Source organism: Equus przewalskii, chromosome 18, assembly GCF_037783145.1.
Source record: "Equus przewalskii isolate Varuska chromosome 18, EquPr2, whole genome shotgun sequence".
Taxonomy (NCBI): domain Eukaryota; kingdom Metazoa; phylum Chordata; class Mammalia; order Perissodactyla; family Equidae; genus Equus; species Equus przewalskii.
In genome coordinates this window covers 49,963,053-49,984,555 of record NC_091848.1, presented here as the reverse complement: position 1 = coordinate 49,984,555, position 21,503 = coordinate 49,963,053, and the positions used below count along the sequence as shown (strand labels likewise).

Below are 21,503 nucleotides of genomic sequence, written 5' to 3'. Positions count from 1 at the left end.
AAGTATAAAATGGCTCCAGAAACTAGATATAGACGTGTTCTTTGGAGTTTCCTGGAGCCAGACCAGCATAAGCTGTCTGATAAAAGAAATACTCTATAACTGACAAATATAGTCACACCTTGACCTCTAGATCTTCATCCCTTCAGAGACTTTCTTAAGTCTGATGTGGCTTACCCAGGTTTAGTCAAGGGCAGAAACTCACTAGCAGTCAGGCTCTGTGGAATTCATAAGCATCTTTCTGCTACTGTTCGAGAGGTACATGTGTACCGTTTGTGCTTCCTAACCAGAGTCACTGCTCTGCTTGATCAAAGCTGACAGTTGGGAAGTGCAAGCATCAGTGACTGTTGAGCATTAGTAGAACAGTTTAAGAGCACAAATGCTAGAAATGTGACAATGATATTTGCTGTAAATTGAGATGGTATTATACAATGGAAATACACTTAGAGATCTGGGTTTAGGTCCTAACTCTGTGAAGAACTATGTTGGTTTTGGGAAAATCAGCTGTCCTGGACTTTAGTTTTCCCATCTATAAATGAGGAAATTGTACTAGATGATCTGGTCACTAAAGTCCGTCTATCTGTGAGATTCTGATATGCTAAGGAATGGTCACTAGGCTTTACATGTATAATAGTCTAACCTAAGAAGTCTGGAATGATGAGTACTCTTCCAAGTTTAACCTAGTATTTTTATGTGTTTCATTATATCTTGATTTTTGTACCCTGGCTATCTAATCCTCAAAGAAGTGTTAGGTAATAGTTGTCTTCAAAGAGAGCAGGACTATTAACTCAGTACCCACCATTCATTCATTCTTTAAAAACTTTACATTATGAAAATTCTGAAACATACATAATAATAGAATAGTATAATAAACCTCTGCCAACTCAATCAACATTATCAGCATTTTATCAGTCTTGTTTCCTGTCATCACCTTCTTTCTCCTTACTAGAATATTTTAAATAAACCCTTATATATAATCTCATCCGTTTATACTTTAGTATATATCCCTAAAGGATGAGGACTTTTATTATTGGATATAATCACAATACCCTTTTCCTACCCAAGAAAATTATAAGTAATTTCTAATGTCTAATATCCAGTTAAAATTTATATTTCCCCAGTTTTTCAAAAATGTCTTATTCTTACCTAGCTCAACTGAATTTCCAATTTAGTTATAATTACACTTACTTTAAAAACCATTATTTTTTTTAAAAACCCAAACAAGGTTTATACTTTGAATTTGGCTGATTGTTCTTTAAATCCGTAACAGCTGCCTGATCCCCTCCACTTTACTGATGTCGTTTATTTGTTAAAAAACTAGATCACTTATCCTATTCAGTTTCTCACATTATTGATTTAACTGATTGCATCCTTATAATGTCATTGTACATGTTCTACTATTTCTTGTAAACTGGTCATTAGATCTAGAGTGTTGGTTAGAATCAGGTTCAATATTTTTGTTCAGAGTACTTTATAGGTGACTATCTTTGTACACATCAGAAGGCACACAATGTCTCTCCTGTAGTGATGTTAAATATTGTCAACTTGACCTGTCCATTATAAATTTCCCCATTAACCTTTCATGTGCTGTTTTAGAATCATTATTTAAGAGCTATGTTGATGTTCATTTTTTTTAATTCACCAAATAGTTGAACTCCTGCTTTATACCAGTGCTAGACCTGGTTACCTGGTAGATGCTCAATAAATCTGTCATTTTCTGTAGTCCAGCCAAAATTGGTAGATGGTATCCATCCCACTGGTAGAAGCTAAGAAGGGCTAGCTTTCCACAGCCCCTGGGAAGTGCAGTGACACCCACAAACATGTCTACAAGTCACTGTAGGAGAGTCTATCCCCCAAGCCCACACCATATCAGCTTTCTACTCTGCTTGGAGCTAAAAATAAAGTTGGAATTCCATCAGGTGGTGCCAGGTCTTTCTAATACATAATAGCAAAAGTAATATTTTCTATAGACAACTTTGGTTCTGTAGTGGCATTTCTGAGTATCAATATTGTTCATCAACGTGGACAGTACTCATTGAGGAGGCTCTGTTGCATAGTCCTATGTTATTGAAGTTGGAAGGGAATCTTAAAGATCTTAACCCAACCCTCTTATTTTATAGATTAGTAACTTGGTGTCCAAGGTTACCAGGCTAGGGGGAGAGAAAGTGGGACTAGAAACGAATTCTCTTCTCTCTCAGTGCTCTTTAGCATATTTCAGTGCCGTTTGCTTTTCCAAATATTCATGTATTTAACTAATGTTATGACCACATTGTTTCTAATGTGCTTTGTATCTAAATTTCAAATAACTGTTTTCCCCCAAACATCACTATGTGAGTTCAGATCATTGCCTATATAAATATATAAATTTGGGGGGTTTTGTTTTTATTTTTTACCTTTTCTATTTTAGATGCAGCAGTTCTTGGGAAGACCCCTTGTGAAAGAATCTTTCTTTAGACCCATACTCACTGTTCCTCAAATGCCTGCTGTTTGCCCTGGAGTCATCTCTGCACCTGGCCAGCCTAGAGCCCCTCTGGTATAGAGCCCTTCTTGGTGGAATAGACACTAACTAGTTCTTTATCACTACAGTGATCTTCTTGGATGAAAGTCTTCTCTTTGTTCATTAATTTGATAAATGATGATGATAGTGGTGATATTGGTGATAATGTTGATAACTGAATGACAATTGAATGAATAGTTCCATGTGAGGCACTGTGTTAAGGGCATTGCATATTTATTTCATTAACTAATATTAGCTTAGTTTTTGGATACAAAGATAAATACATTTTTGTGGTATAGAAGGCTCACAGTTACAGTTTTGCTTCTGTAACAGGCAACAATGCAGGGTAGATTGATATTTTAATAGGTAATTTATATCCAAACATGGTTGTTTGGCAAATTGAAAAGCAAAGAAGCCAAGTCACAACAAACTATGTCACAAAGCTAAAGAAAAATTTTATTTACACACGTACGCATGCACACACACACATATATATGTATGTGTAGTTGGACAATGTTTCAACTGAATCTATAAACAGTATAAATAGCATCACCTTGGACCATATTATACTGTAAAGTTATAAATCTTCTTAGCTACAGATAGCCTCGTGAGCCTTATACAAGCCTGAAGAAGCAATAGAGAAATTTAACATGACTACAATTATTAGTTGTAATCTTGGCTAAGGTAAACTTTTTTTATTAAAAGAAAAATCTTCTCCCAGAAGATTTATGTTAAATATAATTGATGTCTAATTATAGTCTATTAAATCTTGTTAAATATATCTAATCTGAACTTTGCCATAAGTACATTTTAGTCAATTGTTTCATTTGTTTTTGTACCTACATATTGCCTACAGTCTCTCTCTGAAATATATAGTCAAGTGGACTCTGCTTATGTTGGTAGAGGCTGCCTTTCTGCAAACAAATCTGTGGATAGGCCTGAACATGTTAACTAAATACCACAGCTTACTACCGTGATGTCACAGTGTTACTCATCTGGTTTGCTCCCATACCATGTTAAAAGGAACTATGAGAAAAATTTCTTGAAAACATTAAAGTACCTCAACCTTCTAATAAGATTACTTTCTGATTCCTAGGAGAAAGCTTGATACTGAGGCAAACCCAGATTTCTGCGCAGTATTTTGCTCCTTCTCAGACTTACTAGGCTTTGTATGAGTTATTCCAGTGGCTATTAGTAGTTACTAATTTTTCATAAGTAATAACTATATCTTTGAAAATAACCTGTAGAGCCTTAAATAAAAGTAAAAGATGCCATGTTTATAATTATCCTACTAATCATATTAGCACTCCAAAAATATTTACTTATTGATATTAATTAGAATCTTAATAGTTCCAAGAAGAAACTACCATAAAATATGGGGAAAACTTTGATGGTTTCACGTCCCAGAGGTGTCACTACAACTTCCATACCACCTTTGTTTATAACATTCATGAGACATTGGGCAGACATTCTAGTAGTGTCGTCATCTTTATTTAGTTGTTTGAAAATTCAACTTTATTATTTTTCTAATTATAAAAGTGGTATAAGTTAATTATAAAAAGCAAATAATACAGAAATATACAAAGTATATACAGAATATATAATAAAGAAATATACAAAGTAAAAAGTAAAATTGTCCTGCAATTGAACCCTAGGAAATAATTACTGTTTACAAGTTGTTTTATAACTCTATGCATACAAATTTTTAAACATTTTAACATGAGTCATACCATAGATACTATGCCACAGACTTTTTTTAATGAAACGTTTCGTGGACATCTCTTATGCTCATACAAAAGATCTGTTTTTAAGGACTTAATTAGATATGCCATAATTTATTTACTCATTTCCCTATTAACAGACTTCAGATTGTTTTCAGTTTTTCACTGTTATAAAATATAGTAGTAAACACCCTATATGTATTTCTGTACATGTTTGCAATTACTGAGACTAGCATGTCCCATTTTAAAATAAGGGTAATTGTAAACAATTAGAAATATGTTGTGCTAGTTAAGGAGGAAAACTCTGAAAAGGGAACCTATATTTCAGTATTCCTCTTCTTTATTCTGCCCAGTTTTGGAGGTGTGGAAATGTCATGTTGGCATGGAATGTTACTTCCTAATAATTGAAGCTGACAAGTTATAATTCTGTGCTCCTTACAGATGACTGGCATAGCCTGGACTGTGCCGGCACCTGTGGGAGAGGCTGTGCCTCCCAGCGCAGGTCTGGGAAGTGATGCCCCTGTGATGAATTGGGAGAGGATCACAGACAGGCTGAAAACTGCCTTTCCACAACAGACCAGGTACCTTAGCTTTTATTTAGTGATGAGTACAGATAGAGAAACATAATACACACAAAAAGAGTATAGATATCTCCTTACCATGCCTTGGTAAGGAAAATGAAATTTACCAAGAAGGGATAGCATTCAATATAAGTGCTAAACCTCTTCACTACTGTTATAAGTCTTAAGTCATGAGAGAATAAATTTTTAAATTTAGGTTTGCTCATTTACTCAAAGTACAATTAGTTGTAAACCTATCCAATTTAAATGCCACCAGCTGCAATAATTATCTTAATAACCTATTTCCAAAGTCGATTTTAAGTTGATTGTTTGCTGTATAAGCCCAAACATCATCAAGTTTTACTTTCCTGTTTCCTTAATTTTATTGAGGGTCTTTATAGCTTCTTTGTTAGGGAAAACAGTAAATGCAAGAAATCATGATTTTACTGTGCTTTTCACAATTCTGACTTTAGCAGAAAGATATTTAACTCTACTCTTCCAGAAATGAAGTTTCTTTTATCTTTACTCTTATATCCAAGGAAATAATCCTAGTTTTCACCAGTATTTTCATTTGGAGACCAACAATTTTATTTAATGTACATACTGTTATGCTTCAGGATTAAATTATGGTTCTATAAGTATAATAGTGAATAGATAATGAAAATAGAAGTGTAATACAGTTGTTATATATGTATAAAATGAATAAATAGTAAAACACAGGTAGTTTTGTAAGGCTGATGACATAACACTTCATTTGGGAAAGAAAAATATTTCATCCTGCCTTATCCTACCAAAACTGTATATGCAGGCTTTAGGTCAGTGGACCATGGGAATTGAAGAGGAACATATTGATTAAAATATTCCTAGGTTTCTTGGGGCCAGCCCCGTGGCATACTGGTTAAATTTGTGCGCTCCACTTCGGCAGCCCAGGGTTCGCCAGTTTGGATCCTGGGTGAGGACCTAGCACTGCTTGTCAAGCCACACTTGACAAGGCAGCATCCCATATAAAATAGAGGAAGATTGGCACAGTTGTCAGCTCAGCAAGAATATTCCTCACAAAAAAACAAGAAAATATTCCTAGGTTTCTTTATCACATAATTAACGTGTCTTTTAGTCTTTGCTTTCCTGTTCTATTTAATCTTTGTTTTCTGTTTATGAGTTTTACAAAAGTAAAACTGTTGATTGACACTGATAGGGGAGAGAGACACTGATAGTAACGTACTTAAAAAGGAATATTTTAGTCCTGAGTAAGAGAGCATGAGAAATACGATATAAAGACCTCAGTAAACAAATAAGTAGATGATAAACTCAATTTTCATACAGTGAGCTTTCAAAAATAGTTGAAGTCTCTTTTTAGAGAGAAAGTAAATATTAAACCTATCACTTATGAACACATTAACTATCATTAATGAACACATTAGGAGTTTTCATTTTGGTTTAAGATAAACACAGATGGACTTGTGATCCCTTTTTTACATCAACAATCTAAAGGGTCACATCTGTATGCTACATGTCAATCATATGATGGGATTTTCAATCCCTCAAGGCAGTAGGGAAAATCACCACTGCTCTTTTCTTGATCTCTTCCAGAAAGGAGCTTACAGATTTCTTACGGAAATTAAAGGATGCTCATGGGAAGTCCCTATCTGGAATGACATTTGATGAAATTGTTTACAAGATTTCTCAATTTATTGACCCCAAGAGATCACAGGTAAAAAAAAAAGAAAAAGCAAAAATACCTATTATCTCTCTGCCCTTATCTCTAATAGTTAGCTGTCTTAATTATCTCCATAGCATTTTCAGAAAATCAATAACCTATAATCATATTAAATTATCTATTAACAGTAAACAATTCAACTTCAACTTGACAAATGGCACAGGAGATCTTTTTGAAAGTACCACCTGATAATTCTAGAATAAAAGTGACCCTCTTGAAATTTATTATAGGTTACTTTGTAAAGGGAGACATTTTGCTAATTTTCTGCAAAGACTTATTTTAATTAAAAGAGCATATAGAGTTGTTTTTGTCTTTACTTGGCTCCAAGTATATAAGTAATATTGCCAACATATTGTTTCAAGATTTCTCATGAATCTGATTGACCTTTACCCTTTTTCTAATTCTCATTATACCTCATTCTGTGCTATTCTATTAATTCTTCCTGTTTTAGAGCAATTCTAAAAAAATAAATATAATATTTTGACTTTCAGAATCAAGGAAAATCAGTGCCAAATGGTAACTGTGTTTCACCCAGCCATACTCCACCGCAGTCTAATGCTGCCCAGCCCCCAAAACCAGCCTGGAGGCCCCTCAATTCACAAGGTCCTGCCACGTGGGAAGGAGCCAATAATTTGGTAAGACTTAGGCTGTTGATTCTAAATACACTTAAATTTGGGAGAAAGAAATGAGCTGAATCTAACCTCATATATATTTTCCCTAGGATGGTGAGGAAGAGGAGGAGGAGCCTTGTGTGATCTGTCATGAGAATCTCTCTCCAGAAAACCTCTCAGTTTTGCCTTGTGCTCACAAATTCCACTCTCAGGTAACCCATTAAACTTCTCTTATTAATAATTTACTATTAATCACCTGAGCGAGATTCATACTACCTCACTTGAAATCATGTATGCACATCATCGTGCACTGCTGTGTCATGAATTCTGCTGAATATAACTCTTTGCTTTTGGGTACCACACAGAAATGTTTATACCTGTTTCCCCATACCTAGCCACAGATTACACTATGCTTTCTCAGATCTCCATACACCTTACAGGAAAAGGGGACAATGATGAGATTTAAATGGTACAGAATAGGCAGTTCCCTTGAATAGAATTAGGAGGAATGTTGATTGACATGGCAGTTCAGTGGCAGTTTAGCAACAGTGCCACTTCACCTTGATGTGCTATAAATAACATATAATGTCCTTTGTCCTCACTTAATGATGGCCCCCTACCGTTATGAGGCATAAAACTTACCTTAACAGTCTGTCCAGGCTCCTGTATTTGCTTTTGAAGATGCTCAGACTTGAGTTTTGATGTTAGAAAAATGTGAGGCTGGCGTATCTTTTGTTGATTCTTGGTATTTATATAGATTAACTCCTGGTGTTGCTGCTATGCAAGTGCTATTGGTATACAATTTATGATCCAAGTCTTCTGTTGCAAAGATGTAATTTGACACAGGAAAAGATAATCTTGCACAAGAAAGGCTTCTTAGGGAAGTGAACAATAGTCAACTCATTCAAGCCATATCTGTAAATCATTTCAAAGATATGTGATACCTGGTACAGAGTTATATTTTGCATCTGCTCTGATATGAAGAGATATACATAGAATGGCTAATCCCAAAAGATCTCCAGGAAAGATGCTTAGCCACCTTACTTTCCCATTTGAAGTCTGAAAGTCCTATCCACTTAGAAAATAAATTCTTCACAAAACTTATTTTATTCCTTCAATTGCTCATTGAATAGAAAGCAGGTAATTCATTCAGGTTACTTTTTAGGGTTAGAGTTAGTAGGCTTCATATTCTTAATCCTCTTAATTCTCTGCCTATTCTTAACCCTCTGTCATCTGACCTGGCCCTCCATTATTCATACAGGTAAAAATGATTTGTTTTTGGAGAGTCAGTATTCAAGCAATGACTTAACAGATAGTTCATAGACAGAGTAGTATCAATGTCACCAAAGAAATAGCAATCGTAAAAGTATATCTATCATCTAGGGCTTTTAATTTCAGAACACTATAAGCACTTGATATACAAGGTAATGGTGACTTTTCTATGTTTAGTTATGACTTTTTTGGAATATGATTGAGAATGATATGTAATAAAAGCAACCAGAGGAAAAAATAGAGGGGGTCTCCTCAACCTCCTTGTTAGGAAAACTGCTAGTCATCCTGAAAATTGGGATTAGGGGAAGGATCCAAAGAGAATAAACTGGCTGAAAGGTGTTCTGTTACCAGCCATATTGCTCAGCAAACCACAGCGAAGGTGCCGGGATTACACAGTCGGCTTGGCCATCCCGCAGAGGAGGCCTTGCGAGCCCCCAGAAGACGTTCTGGTCTGCAGCTCTGATATCAGAGGAGCAGCTGCCTCTGCGAGGGTCAGTCTGAGAGACTGACGGGAATCTTGTTGCTCCTAGTGCATTAGGCCTTGGCTGATGCAGCAGGGGACCTGCCCAACCTGCAGACTCCACGTTTTGCTACCGGAAGAATTTCCTGGTCACCCCAACCGGCACTTGCCCAAGATCTGACACATCGGGGGGACTATGCAAAGGAAGCTCAGTTTTCAGACTCTAGAATTTAGTTTTATCTTTTATTATGAGCTGATAGTGTGAGTGGTGTGAAGCAGTATGCTCTTCAGTATTGTGCAAAAGAAGCTAGCTAATCTCATCAAAGCTGCAGCCAAAGAGGACAGGACAAATCTTCAGGACTATGGACTGAACTGAAAGGGCTTCAAGAAGATGGAATTTTAAAAGTTACATTATATTTGCCCTTGTCTTAGTAGGTATTTTCTTCCAATGTAAACATAATAACTGTTAGCCTATGTCTTAGGATGTCTTTTCTTGTCTTTTTTCCTTCTTATTCCATTCATTCCTTACTTTCCCCCAAATACACTACATTTTAATTTCCTGAAATAAATTTAAGAGGAAGAGTAGAACCAGAAACAAGAGAAGTAGGAAAATTCCACAGTGTTTAGTGTTCCTTTTAACTTTTAAAATTGCTTACCAAAATTATAATTGAATTACTTAAATTTTATCTTTATCGTCCTCATTCTTTTCTGTCCTCTGAAATATGTACCCATGAAGAAATTATAAGCTACCTGAGGGTGGGGACCATGCTGTGCTGTCTTGGAGCTGGCTTATAATGGCTTGTGAGAGATGACTGTTAAAGTTTTGGGAATTTTGTGAGCCAGTTACTCAAATTGTTGGTAGCTTGAAATTGGCCATAGTGGGAGTATTTACACCATAGAAATTAGTAAATGCTGTAAGGGCTTCTCTTCCCCTTACGAACTGGTTGTTTAACATTTACTGGCACAGCACTGGGACCGTGTCTGATCCTTCTTGGTGTTCCTATTGTATTGCACAGTAGGTGCAGCATAAATATTTCCAGAATCAGAAATCAGGAAGTAGTAAGAAAAGGAGTTAATGTGCAAATTAAGTCACTTGCTCACTTGAATAATTGAGATCGTGTATTCATTTGTAAACATGCCTTTGGACCTTAATCATTTACACTTTCGAGGGATTTTTTTCTCTGCCTTAAAACTTTCTAATTTCACTTTCTCATGCTGGGGAGTGTGGGGGACTGTGTGTAGTTGTGTGTTATGACAAAGTTAATACCCACTGGGCTACATTGCATATCTAAAGCTTGTCACTGAGAGCTTTTATTCTTAGAGGTCAAAAACCTATTTTGAAAATAGTATTGTGTAAATGCTGTAAGTGTTGTACATGTCTCTAGTTATAAGATTAAAAGCATTCAGTTATTTTGTAAGCTAGATGTTACTTGGTTCATATTCTTTTCGATAAATTAATGAAATTGAGACTGTGAATAAGTGTTTCCTGACTCAGCAACTATTTTATCTGTATATTTCAGTGTAAATGTATCTTGAAGTTACTTTAAATCTCTATTTAAAACCACTATTTCTGTAATTCTATGCTAAATGTTTTCTTCTGTAATGAGAATATACTGGAAAATGTGAAGGAAAATAGTCACAAATGAAGGCAGTCATGTAGACATGTAAAATGCCAAGAATGCCTCATAATTGTAAAATTCAGAACTTACAGAGCCTTTAATCATCATCTTGTCTAACACCTCAAGGTCGTGGTCAAGTCCATATAGCAAATTGCCTTGTAAAACAAATGTTTCTTAGTTTGTGTTTACAGCTGCAATTTCACTTTCATGTGGGAATGAATAAATGTTTCTTAATTGAACACCTATTTTATCTGTGTATATTTGTTTAAATGTATCCTGAAACTACTTTAAATCTCTTCAAACATCTATTTGTTTAATTGTGCTTACATTTTTTTTGGTTACGAGAAAGTCTAGGAAAATATCCAAGAAGAAGGCAGTCATCCAGACTTGTAAAATGCTAAGGATGTCTGGGCATCATAGAATGTCAGAGCTTCTGCGTCCTTAATGATCCTCTAGTCTGTCCCCTCATTTTTATAAGTACATCTTGCCTAAGATCATGTGGCTAAAAAGTGGCTGAGCCAGTCCTAATACTTGAGGGTCCTGACGTTCAGTCACATGCTTCCTCCAGAAACTCATGCTGCAAAACCGTATTGGTAGTGGCCTGCCATTCTTGGTTCCAAGGATGGGGCCAGAGGACTTAACAGGGTAGTGATATATAGTGAGAATATAGTATGACCACGCTCTTGAAAGCCTTGTCCAATTCTGCAGATGCTGAAGGTAATGACATTGTTTTTTTCTTTTTGACATTTAATTTAACAATAAAGACAATTGTAGGGGTCTTTCTACCATAAACAATGATCACTGTCATGCCTCTGGTTGCTGAGGGATCCAGAACACCACTTGCCCAGAAATCCAGTGAGGGAAGTGGCAATATTTACATCAAAAACAATCTCTAAACATCTAATAATACCACTGCAGCTGCTGTCAGAGGATGTCTTGTAGTGTTTTCTTTTATATTTATTGTCCATGTCTATAACATATTCCAGCTTTTGTGGGACCTTCAAATGTGTTTGTTACCTCATCTGACCCACTAACAACTCTGAAGTGGATATTATCCTCCTTATTACAGATGATGAAACTGAGGCTCAAGTAAGAGGAAAATAATTTGAGGTCATAGCTACAAAATGGCATTCTGAGATTTGAATGCAGATCTTCTGTCCCTTAGCTGGGGTTCTTTTCCAGTACTTCACAGCTGCATCCGCATTTTAGATTGACTGTGCACACAAGAAAAGTAGTTTTTTCTTCCTTTTAAATAATATTCTTCAAAATAAGAAAATGAAACAGATGGTAAAAGCTACTGATTGTTTTGGACTAGGAACATGGTATTGAATGTATAAAAATACATTCTAGTGGTAGGACATGGTGAGAAAAGTTTGACTGACTTTTCCCTCATATGTCTTGGTTTACACTTTGGATGGTTCCAATTAATGCCTATTGTCTTGACATAATTATTAATAGCCTGTTTCACTCTCAACAGTGTCTCAGTCTGGATGATGAATTATCTCTTATGGTTAATTCAGGGAAAGTAGGCTTATTTTCTCATCAGATCCAAATTTAGAAAAAATCCTCTGTACTTATAAAATGCTCCTGGAGGGGCTGGGCCCATGGCCGAGTGGTTGGGTTCCCGCGCTCCCCTGCAGGCGGCACAGTGTTTCGTTGGTTTGAGTCCTGGGCGCGGACATGGCACTGCTCGTGGAACCACGCTGGGGCAGCGTCCCATATGCCACAACTGGAAGGACCCACAACGAAGAGTATACAACTATGTACCGGGGAGCTTTGGGGAGAAAAAGGAAAAAAATAAAATCTTAAAAAAAAAAAAAGGAAATCCTGCTATAAAATGCTCCTGGAGTACCTGATCACATAGCCTCTGAGGTAAGAATTCTAGGGCTTCAGTAGCTGGGGACTACCTGGTTAACAGCCAGAAAAGGTAACAAATGAATACTAATTTATCATAAAGATAGACAGTTTTTGATTTTTTTTAGTAGGCAGTTTTCAGAAGTCATGGGCTCTTGTTATTAAGTATGGCTCCTGGGCCACATCACATTTATACAACGTATTTATAAAAATGTTTATTCTAAGAGGCCATGTGGGAGTCTGCATTTGGAATAAGCACCCTCGATGTTCTCAAGCATGCTAAAGTTTGAAAAACATTGGTGTAGTAGAAAGTGGCTTTCTCAGGCAGATCAAGGTTTGGATTTTTGAATTCCATCTCTGACATGTTGTGTGATCATGAAAAAAATTACTTAACTTTTCTCAACCAAATCCCCTTTTGTAAAATGAGGAAAAGACTACTTGCCTGACAGAGTTATTGTTAAATGAACATTTGTCTTCATTCCCAAAGGAGCAAACCTTCCATTAGTCATTTGACCTGTTTGAATTTACTCAGTGATGATAAAATTCTTAAAGGTTTCTTATTCCTCAACCACCTTTATTAAATGAAGGCGGAGAGAATATAACCAATAGTCTTACTTCAAGGCCTAGATGTTGACCACAGACTTGCAGAAGATCTTTCCCATGGGCGAATGGCTGGACATCAGCCTGACTGGGCTCGCCACCAACTTCCAGACCACTGCTCAGCACCTCAAGTTCCAGCTGAACCTGTGTGAGCTGAATGAAGGTTCGCAGATCAAGCCTTACACCCTCATGAGCGTGATGGCCAACCTCTTGTACAAGAAACAGTTTGGCCCCTGCTACACCGAGCCAGTCATTGCTTGGCTGGACCTGAAGACCTTTACGCCCTTCGTTTGCTCTCTAGACCTCATCAGCTGCCCTGTGGTGACTGACGACTTTGTGGTCAGCAGCACCTGTGCTGAACAAATGTGCGGGATGTGTGAGTCTCTCTGGGAGCCCATCATGCACACCTGTTGGAGACCGTCTCACAAGCCATGCTGAATGCTGTGGATGGGGATGCAGCCAGGTGTAAGAGTCATTTCCACCTTGCTGAGGAGGACAAAACCACCACCAGGATACTGAAGGCCCAAATGGATTAATCCTCTGTTCCCAGAGCCCACGTTGTTTTTGTTTTTGTTTTTTAAATAAGTAGTTTTTCTTTCACAAAAAACTACTACTATCTTAAACCATACAGAAAAATTAACTAAAATGTATTAAAGACTTGAATGTCAGACTTGAGACCATAAAACTCCTAGAAGAAAACAGGCAGTAAGCTCCTTGACATCAGTCTTGGCAATGAATTTTTGGATCTGACACCAAAAGCAAAGGCAACAAAAGTAAAAATAAACAAATGAGACTACATCAAACTAAAAAGCTTCTGCACAGCAAAGGCCACCATCAAAAAAATTAAATAGCAACCTACTGAATGAAGGAAATATTTGCAAATCATATATCTGATAAGGGGCTAATATCAAAAATATATAAAGAACTCATACAGTGCAATAGCAACAAAAGCCAAACGATCCAATTAAAAAGTGGGCAGGGGATCTGAATAGACATTTTTCCAAAGAGGACATCCAGGTGGCCAACAGGTACGTGAAAAGATGCTCAGCATCACTAATCATCAGGGAAATGCTAATCAAAACCACAATGAGATATCACCTCACACCTGTCAAATGGCTATCATCAAAAAGACAAGAAATAGGGGGCCGGCCCAATGGCTGATTGCTTAAGTTTGCATGCTCGCTTTGGCAGCCTGGAGTTTCGCCGGTTTGGATCCTGGGCGTGGGCATGGCACCGCTCATCAGGCCATGCTGAGGTGGCGTCCCACATAGCACAACCAGAGGCACTCACAACTAGAATATACAACTATATCTGGGGGGCTTTGGGGAGAAGAAGAAAAAGAAAAGAAGAAGATTGGCAACAGTTGTTAGCTCAGGTGCCAATCTTTAAAAAAAAAAAAAAAGCAAGAAATAAATGTTGGCATGGATGTGGAGAAAAGGGAACCCTCATGTACTGTTGGTGGGAATGTAAATTGGTGTAGCCAGTATGGAAAACAATATGGAAGTTCCTCAAAAAATTAAAAATAGAGCTACTGTATGATCTGGTAATTCCACTCCTGGATATTTCTTCAGAGAAAATGAAAACACTTAATTCAAAAAGATATATGCACTTTCATGTTCATTGTAGCATTATTTACAATAGCCAAGACATGGAAACACTCTTAAGTGTCCACTGACAGATGAATGGATAAAAGAAATGTGGTATATGTGTATTTATACAATGGAATATTATTCACTCAAGTGACATCTTGCCATTTGTGACAAGATGGATGGAACCTGAGGACATTATGTTAAGCAAAGTAAGTCAGGCAGAGAAAGACAAATACTGTATGATCTCACTTATATGTGGAATCTAAAAAAAAAAAAAAAAAAAAAAAAGCTCACAGATACAAAGAAGAGATTATTGGTGTTTGCCAGAGGCAGAGGGTTTGGGGTAGTCAAAATGGGTGAAAGGGGTCAAAAGATACAAATTTCCAGTCATAAAATAAATGTCATGGGGATATAATGTATAGTGTGAAACTATGGTTAATAATACTGTATTGCATATTTGAAAGTTGCTAAGAGTAGATCCTTTTTTTTAAAGATTGGCACCTGAGCTAACATCTGTTACCAATCATTTTCTTCTTCTTCTTCTTCCCAAAGTCCTCCAGTTACATAGTTATATATTCTAGTTGTAGGTCCTTCTGGCTGTGCTATGTGGGACGCCGCCTCAGCATGGCCCAATGAGTGGTGCCATGTCCATGCCCAGGATCTGAACCGGCAAAACCCTGGGCCATCGAAGCAGAGCATGCGAACTTAACTACTTGGCCACAGGACCAACCCCTGAGAATAAATCTTAAAAGTTCTCATCACAAGAAAAAAAAGTTGTAGCTGTGTATGGTGATGGATGTTAACTAGACTTACTGTGGTGATCATTTCACAATATAGACAAATATCAAATTTTTGTGTTGTACCCCTGAAACTAATATAGTATGTTCTACCTCAATAAAAAAAAATTCTCTACAAAAGAAAAGGAGAGAATACAACCATTAGTCCTACTTCCGGTTTCATATAGCCTCAGAATGTTAAGCAGTAAATTTATTGCATAAAATACCACACCCCGCTAACATTTGATTGACCCATTTGAACAACATGAACTTTAATAATCCCTAATACTGCCTAGCAAGGTTGAATAATTACAGTGATCTAGGAGAATGAAAGTTTTGAAGGTATGTAGGAAAGATGTCATTTCCATTGGGGGGACAGGAATACTGAGGAATGATTTGCCCAGGGTCACACAACTAATAGGTAGTAGGGCCATGATTCTAATCTAGATTTCTGACATCAAATTCAGTGTTCTCTCTCCATAACACCATATGGTATTTAACAAACAAAACAAAACCTGACTACTTGAAAATCACCAGGTTCTTTCTTTGGGTAAATACATAAGTAAAACAAGTTTAGAATAGTCTTATCAGAGGGTATTCTAACTTAGAATAAAGCCAAAATTATAGTATTTTTACTTCATGGTTGATGGTATTTAATCACTACTTTTAAAAGGCAAAGTACAGATGTTTTACCTTTTCAATTTCTAACATCATATTGGTGTGCATTTAGAACTTGTCTCCAGGGTTGTATCATTTTCTTAAACCATGAAACTTGACAACTGCCTTTTGGATTCCAATATCACAACAACATACTTCTGCAGTGTGAATAATTTCTCTCTCTGTCAGTGTACTATCTCAACTCAAAGAAAGTAGCTATGGTGTAGGAAACTAGTATCATGGGCCTTGACTTCTCCCTTGAACACTATTGTTTGACAAAAGGAAAGGCTAATTACAACCTGCAGTTATGAAGTTTGCGTTATTTTAGTCCAAGAAAGACTTAGTTTTAATTCTAAGGGGCTATGACAAAATCCATTCCTCAGTAACTAAAGGTAAAGCATTTTAATTGTAATTTCAATTGAGTGGATTGTTTAATAAATTATGAACACATTTACAACAATATCAGATCATTACAAAATAAACCTAAACAGAAGTTCAAAACCAACATATATTAGGGGTTTTTTTTTTAAATAGGCAGCACGTCTGACTACACTCTGCCCAACTCTATCTTTAGTCAAGAGTCGATATGCTCCTTGAAGACCTGACAACAGCACAGATCATTACATCAGATCATGATCATCATGAGTGGTTATTGAATTCTTGTTACATGAGAGTACTATTTTTTGTTTGGCGTATATCAAAAGCACAGGACAAGGTCCCTGGCCTGAAGGAGCTGAGTCTAAAGTGGAGAACAGGCATCTCAATGTCTCAAAGATAACTAGTAGTATAAGCAACATACATTCAATGCCAAATGAATCATACAGACAGTGCTATTGTAAGAGTTTGGTCATTGCAAGCTGGGGGAATAAGCTCTCATTGAAAATGGAGGACTGGAACTCACTTGTGCTGATGTTCAATCATTTGAGGATCCTACCTTAGGTACTTTCCACCTGGAACATTCTTCCCTTAGACTGCATGTTTCACTCTCTCTGTCTTCTTTCAGTTCTCTGCTCGAATGTGACCTCAGAGTAACTTTCCTTGACTACCACAATGAAACTAGACCTCTTCCCCTGATACCAGTTTCCCCCTGTTATCTGAAATTCAGTTATATACTTGTTTTTTTTCCTCACAATATAAGATTCATGAGAGCAGAAATCTTTTCTGTCTTGTTCACCATGTCTATCCATTGCCTAGAACATTATCTGCTACAAAGCAGGTATTCAGTAAATATTTGTTGAGTAATTGGGCCTTCTGAGCCAAGTGGAACTTACATAAGAGGGCAGAGTAGCCATTCTAGGCAAGGACAATGGCTTGAAAAATAAGTGTTTCTTGGAGAGTTCTTTTCAAGCATGGTCTACAGGTGGCTTTCTGGAAATTTCAGTAATACCTGGGATACTGATATCACTGACGGACAGTGCAAATGATGGGGCTTGCCACTATTATAATAACCCCTCGTCAGCTTGCAACCAGTGAACCTTCTCCTCCATCTGCCAGTTTTCCCTGAGCACACACAAAAAACTTGTCAAAGAGGGCTTGGTTGGGTTCCAAGAAGTAAAATTTTACAACCCATAAGACAAATAAGTGTTGATAAGACTTTCAGAACAGTTGGCTTATTTTTCAGGATTTCCATGAACAAAAGAGAAAGACTAAAAATGGTGACAAAGGATGAAAATGAAATCAAAGTATAATTTGTTAAGATTGATGAAAACTTGTTTTCAAAACTATATTTTGACGGTTTACTCAGATTTCTCCCCAACTACTGCTTGACAAGTAGATATCTGCCAATCTTCTCTTCCCCCTCAGGCTTGACTGAATAGACCAGATCCCATGAAATTGCCAAAAAGTCATTAAAGGAATTATAAGCCTGATGCTCTTCATTCATCTCAGCATCAATGCTGCTCAGTCTATACCATGAGATCCTCCCTGGCTTAGGCTGTTTGGGTTAGTGTGAGGCTGCATTTCTTGCTTTGAGATAGGAAGCTGACAAAATCTTCTCACTTAGTGTTCTGAATGGTTAAAGCTCATTGAAGGCATACTTTATGATGGTAAGGGGCAGCCACCACAGGGTGAGGCTACACACTAACATATTACAGCTTTGACAAAATTCTATTAAAAACTATTTTGAAAAACATTTATTTTAATAGTATATATTTTTTTCATTAAGGAAGTAATGCATGCTGATTACAGCAAATTTCAAACTACAGAAATATAGGAGAAAAAATAATATATCACCCATGGTTCCATTCCCTATTTTCTATTCTAACTTTTGTGTATGTATAATCTTGTGTGTGTGTGTGTGTCTGTGTGTGTCTGTGTGTGTGTGTGTGTGTGTGTGTGTGAGGAAGACTGACCCTGAGCTAACATCTGTTGCCAATCTTCCTCTATTTTATGTGGGATGCTGCCACAGCATGGTTTGACGAGCAGTGCTGGGTCTGCGCCCAGGATCCAGTGAACCTGAGGCCACTAAAGAAGAGCACATGAACTTAACCAACATGCCACTGGGCTGGCCCCCTATGTAATCTTGTTTTTAAATAAATTTATATTTAACACAAAATGTCAGCGTGTAAACCTCATAACAGTAATAAAATTTTTTAAAGGTCATTCTCAAATCCTTGCTCTAATAAATACTATTACTGAACTTTAACTCTGTCTAGTCCTGATCTACATGCAAATTTCTAATGAGGCCCATTTTTAGCATCAGTACAGTTTTTTAATGTTTTTGTCAGTTGTCATAGAAAAGTCCTTCTGTTAATGCATAAACACAGGGATGAAACCAATACATGCAGAAGTATAATTGTCGTTCTCTGGTAGAGTGGTCCTTACAACTCCAATCCTATCAGTACCAATTCTTTGATTTGGGAACAATGTTTTTTCATTTTTTTCTTAGAGTAAGGAGGTTATTGGCAAGAACTTGATTTCCCAGTTCTATAAATATAGTCAATCTAATAGCATATATAATAACAAGATTTAGTCTTTGTCTAAACAGTTTCTTATCTTCTTATCTCAGCTTCTTTGGTACTTTTGGACATAATTAAGCCTTTTTCCTTCTGTAATTGACTTAAAATAGATTAAAGTATGGTATAAGCAAAGTTTGGATTTTTCTTTTTAATTATTTAGTTTTGTTTGTACATTCTTGCCAAAGAATTTCTTTGTTACTACTTCTTATTTTGAGAAAGGAAAGAAACTGACTCCTTCTAAAACTATTGCTTCACTTGTAAGGCTTTGCCATGTACCCATATTTTAACATCTCAGAACATAAATTAGAAGTGTTTTTCATTAGAAGGAATCATTTTTAAAAGGTTATAGCTTTACATATTAGGTAAGAATGGAACTTAGGGCTGAGACAACCAGAACTTAAGGTACCAATGTACCAGACAAAGACCCATAGAGAAGCAGGACTGAAGTTTCATGCATTTAAAATTTAGGATTTATAAGATTATTAGAAAGTTCTTAAGGGAATAAAAATGTATTTAAAATCTTCTGCTTCTGATTTTGATGGAGAAGATGGTATCAATAAAACTTTAGTTACAAAAAAACTATAAAAAACTGGATAACATTGTTTTGAAAACAGCTAATTGAAGGCACTGGACAGTAATTAAGATAGCCAGGAGTTTAGGAGCCAAGATTTCAGAGAGAAAGCAAGGCTGCATTTTCTCCTCAAGGCATTTGCATATTGAAGTCTCAGGACATGGATGCTGAAAAGAAAGTAACTACATATTGCTCAAGAAAGTATTAGATTAGAGACACAAAACATAAAATAGAGTTCAGGGTTTTTAAGAACTGGAACCTAAGAAATCAATGTCCTAGAGACAAAGAACCATGGAGAAGTGGTAGGAGGGACATAGAAGAAGGGACTGACATTCTCCATGCATTTCCCCCTTGAAGCAGTTGCCAACTCCTAAGCTGTACATGTGCCAGATGAGAATCCAGAAATCAAGAAAAAAAGGAGTTTCTAAGAGGCTAAAAAGCTAAACTGAGGTATAGGCATTCCCATGATTCTGGAGAGAAAATTTGTAAGGAAAAAATGCTTCTGTTTTCTGTCTACTCAGAATACTTCACTTCTGTCGACCTAAATGTGTGTGGATTTTCCCCATACATACACCAAGCAAATTTCCACTCACCGGTGGACACCTACTGGGTGTCCTACAAATTTAACTCAATTCTGACACTGCCTATCTAGAGATAACATCAGATTCCACAAATTAAGGGTTCAATTCCACAAGATTGACCCCCTTCCACTTCAGATGTCAATCATAGGTCCAGGTTGTCACTTGGGCTTCTAACCAACAGGCTATAAATAAGAGGTTCTTATTGTCTTGGGGTTTGATCAAATGCTAGAATGGCTCACAAAACCCAGGAAAACAGTTTACTTATTAGGTTATTGGTTTATTAAAAAAAAGCATAGAACTCAGGAACAGCCAGATGGAAGAGATGCATAGTTACCCTATGTGAGAAGGGACAGATAGGTTCCTTGCCCTCTCAAGGCATGCCACCCTTCCAACATCAACCCAGGAACTCTCTGAACCTCATAGTTCAGGGATTTTTATGGAGGCTTCATTACATAGATACAGTTGATTAAATCATTGGCTGTTAGTGATTAACTCAACCTCCAGTCTGTCTGTCTTCCCAGAGGTCAGGGAATGGGGCTGAAATTTCCAAATCTCTAATGACATGTCTGGTTCTCCTGGCAACCAGCCCCCATCCTTAGGCTCTTTCCAAAAGTTAGTTCATTATCATGAACTCAGGTATGGTTGAAAGGGGCTTGTTATGAGTAACATGTGACACCTTTATAGCTCTTATCACTTAGGAAATTCTGAGGGTTTTAGGAGCATTGTGGTAGGAATGAGGATGAAGACCAAGTATATATTTCTTACAATAAATCAAAATGTCTCAAAATTGGAGTTTAGGGCTCACAAATGACAGGTATTCCATTGAGAATGCTAAAACTCAGGGGTAAGGACAAACCAGAAATAGGTCAAACTTGGTTGGGTCAAAGTGATCTGCTCATGCTCTCTACCTTCCTGCTGGAAGATGAAATATCTCTAGAGGAAGATACCCATAATCTGGGAGAATCTTCAATTTTTTTTATGCACAATAACTGGAATTCCGCACACACACATACACAAATTACCAAGCATAAGAAGCAGGAATAAATGACTGAAAATCAAGAGAAACAACAGAAACAGACCTGCAGGTATTCCAGATATTGGAGTTATGAGCTAAAAATAACTATGACTAATATATTCAAGAAGATAGTTAAAAAGATAGTGAATTTGAATTTTTTAATAAAATTTAAATTCAAAACTAAAAAAAATTTAATACCTTATCTAGTATTAAGATGGGTTTAATAGAATATTAGACACGGCAGAGGAGAGGATTGGTGAATAGGAAGATATCACAGTAGAAAATATCCAAGCTGAAGCTTAGAGAGCAAAACACATGAAAAATGCAGAAAAGTGTAAAAGTGAAAGCATTTAATATATAGGTAATTGGTTTCCCAAATGGAAAACAGAGAGAGAATGGCCAGAAGTCTTACTCGAAGAGATAATAACTAAGAATTTTCCAAAACTGAC

The 21,503-nt window shown here is 36.7% G+C and overlaps 1 protein-coding gene and 1 pseudogene across 29 annotated transcripts in view; both read left to right on the top strand.

Moving 5' to 3' along the window:
- The window catches only part of DZIP3 (DAZ interacting zinc finger protein 3), a 101,822-nt gene extending 83,291 nt beyond the window's left edge, over positions 1 to 18,531 (top strand). For 18 of the 29 annotated variants that reach the window (XM_070582781.1, XM_070582785.1, XM_070582773.1 and 15 more), the window contains 6 exons: positions 2,405 to 2,530; positions 4,657 to 4,796; positions 6,366 to 6,486; positions 6,984 to 7,127; positions 7,214 to 7,315; positions 8,727 to 10,693. In XM_070582781.1, coding sequence (XP_070438882.1) covers positions 2,405 to 2,530; positions 4,657 to 4,796; positions 6,366 to 6,486; positions 6,984 to 7,127; positions 7,214 to 7,315; positions 8,727 to 8,876 — 783 coding nt within the window. In that variant the 3' untranslated portion in view covers positions 8,877 to 10,693. Of the gene's footprint in view, positions 1 to 2,404; positions 2,531 to 4,656; positions 4,797 to 6,365; positions 6,487 to 6,983; positions 7,128 to 7,213; positions 7,316 to 8,726; positions 10,694 to 18,337 lie in introns of those variants that run through there. The other 11 variants (XM_070582788.1, XM_070582790.1, XM_008530857.2 and 8 more) reach the window with 2 other exon arrangements.
- LOC103558059 (proteasome subunit beta type-3 pseudogene) lies at positions 12,795 to 13,580 on the top strand (annotated as a pseudogene).
- Positions 18,532 to 21,503: the final 2,972 nt, after the last annotated feature.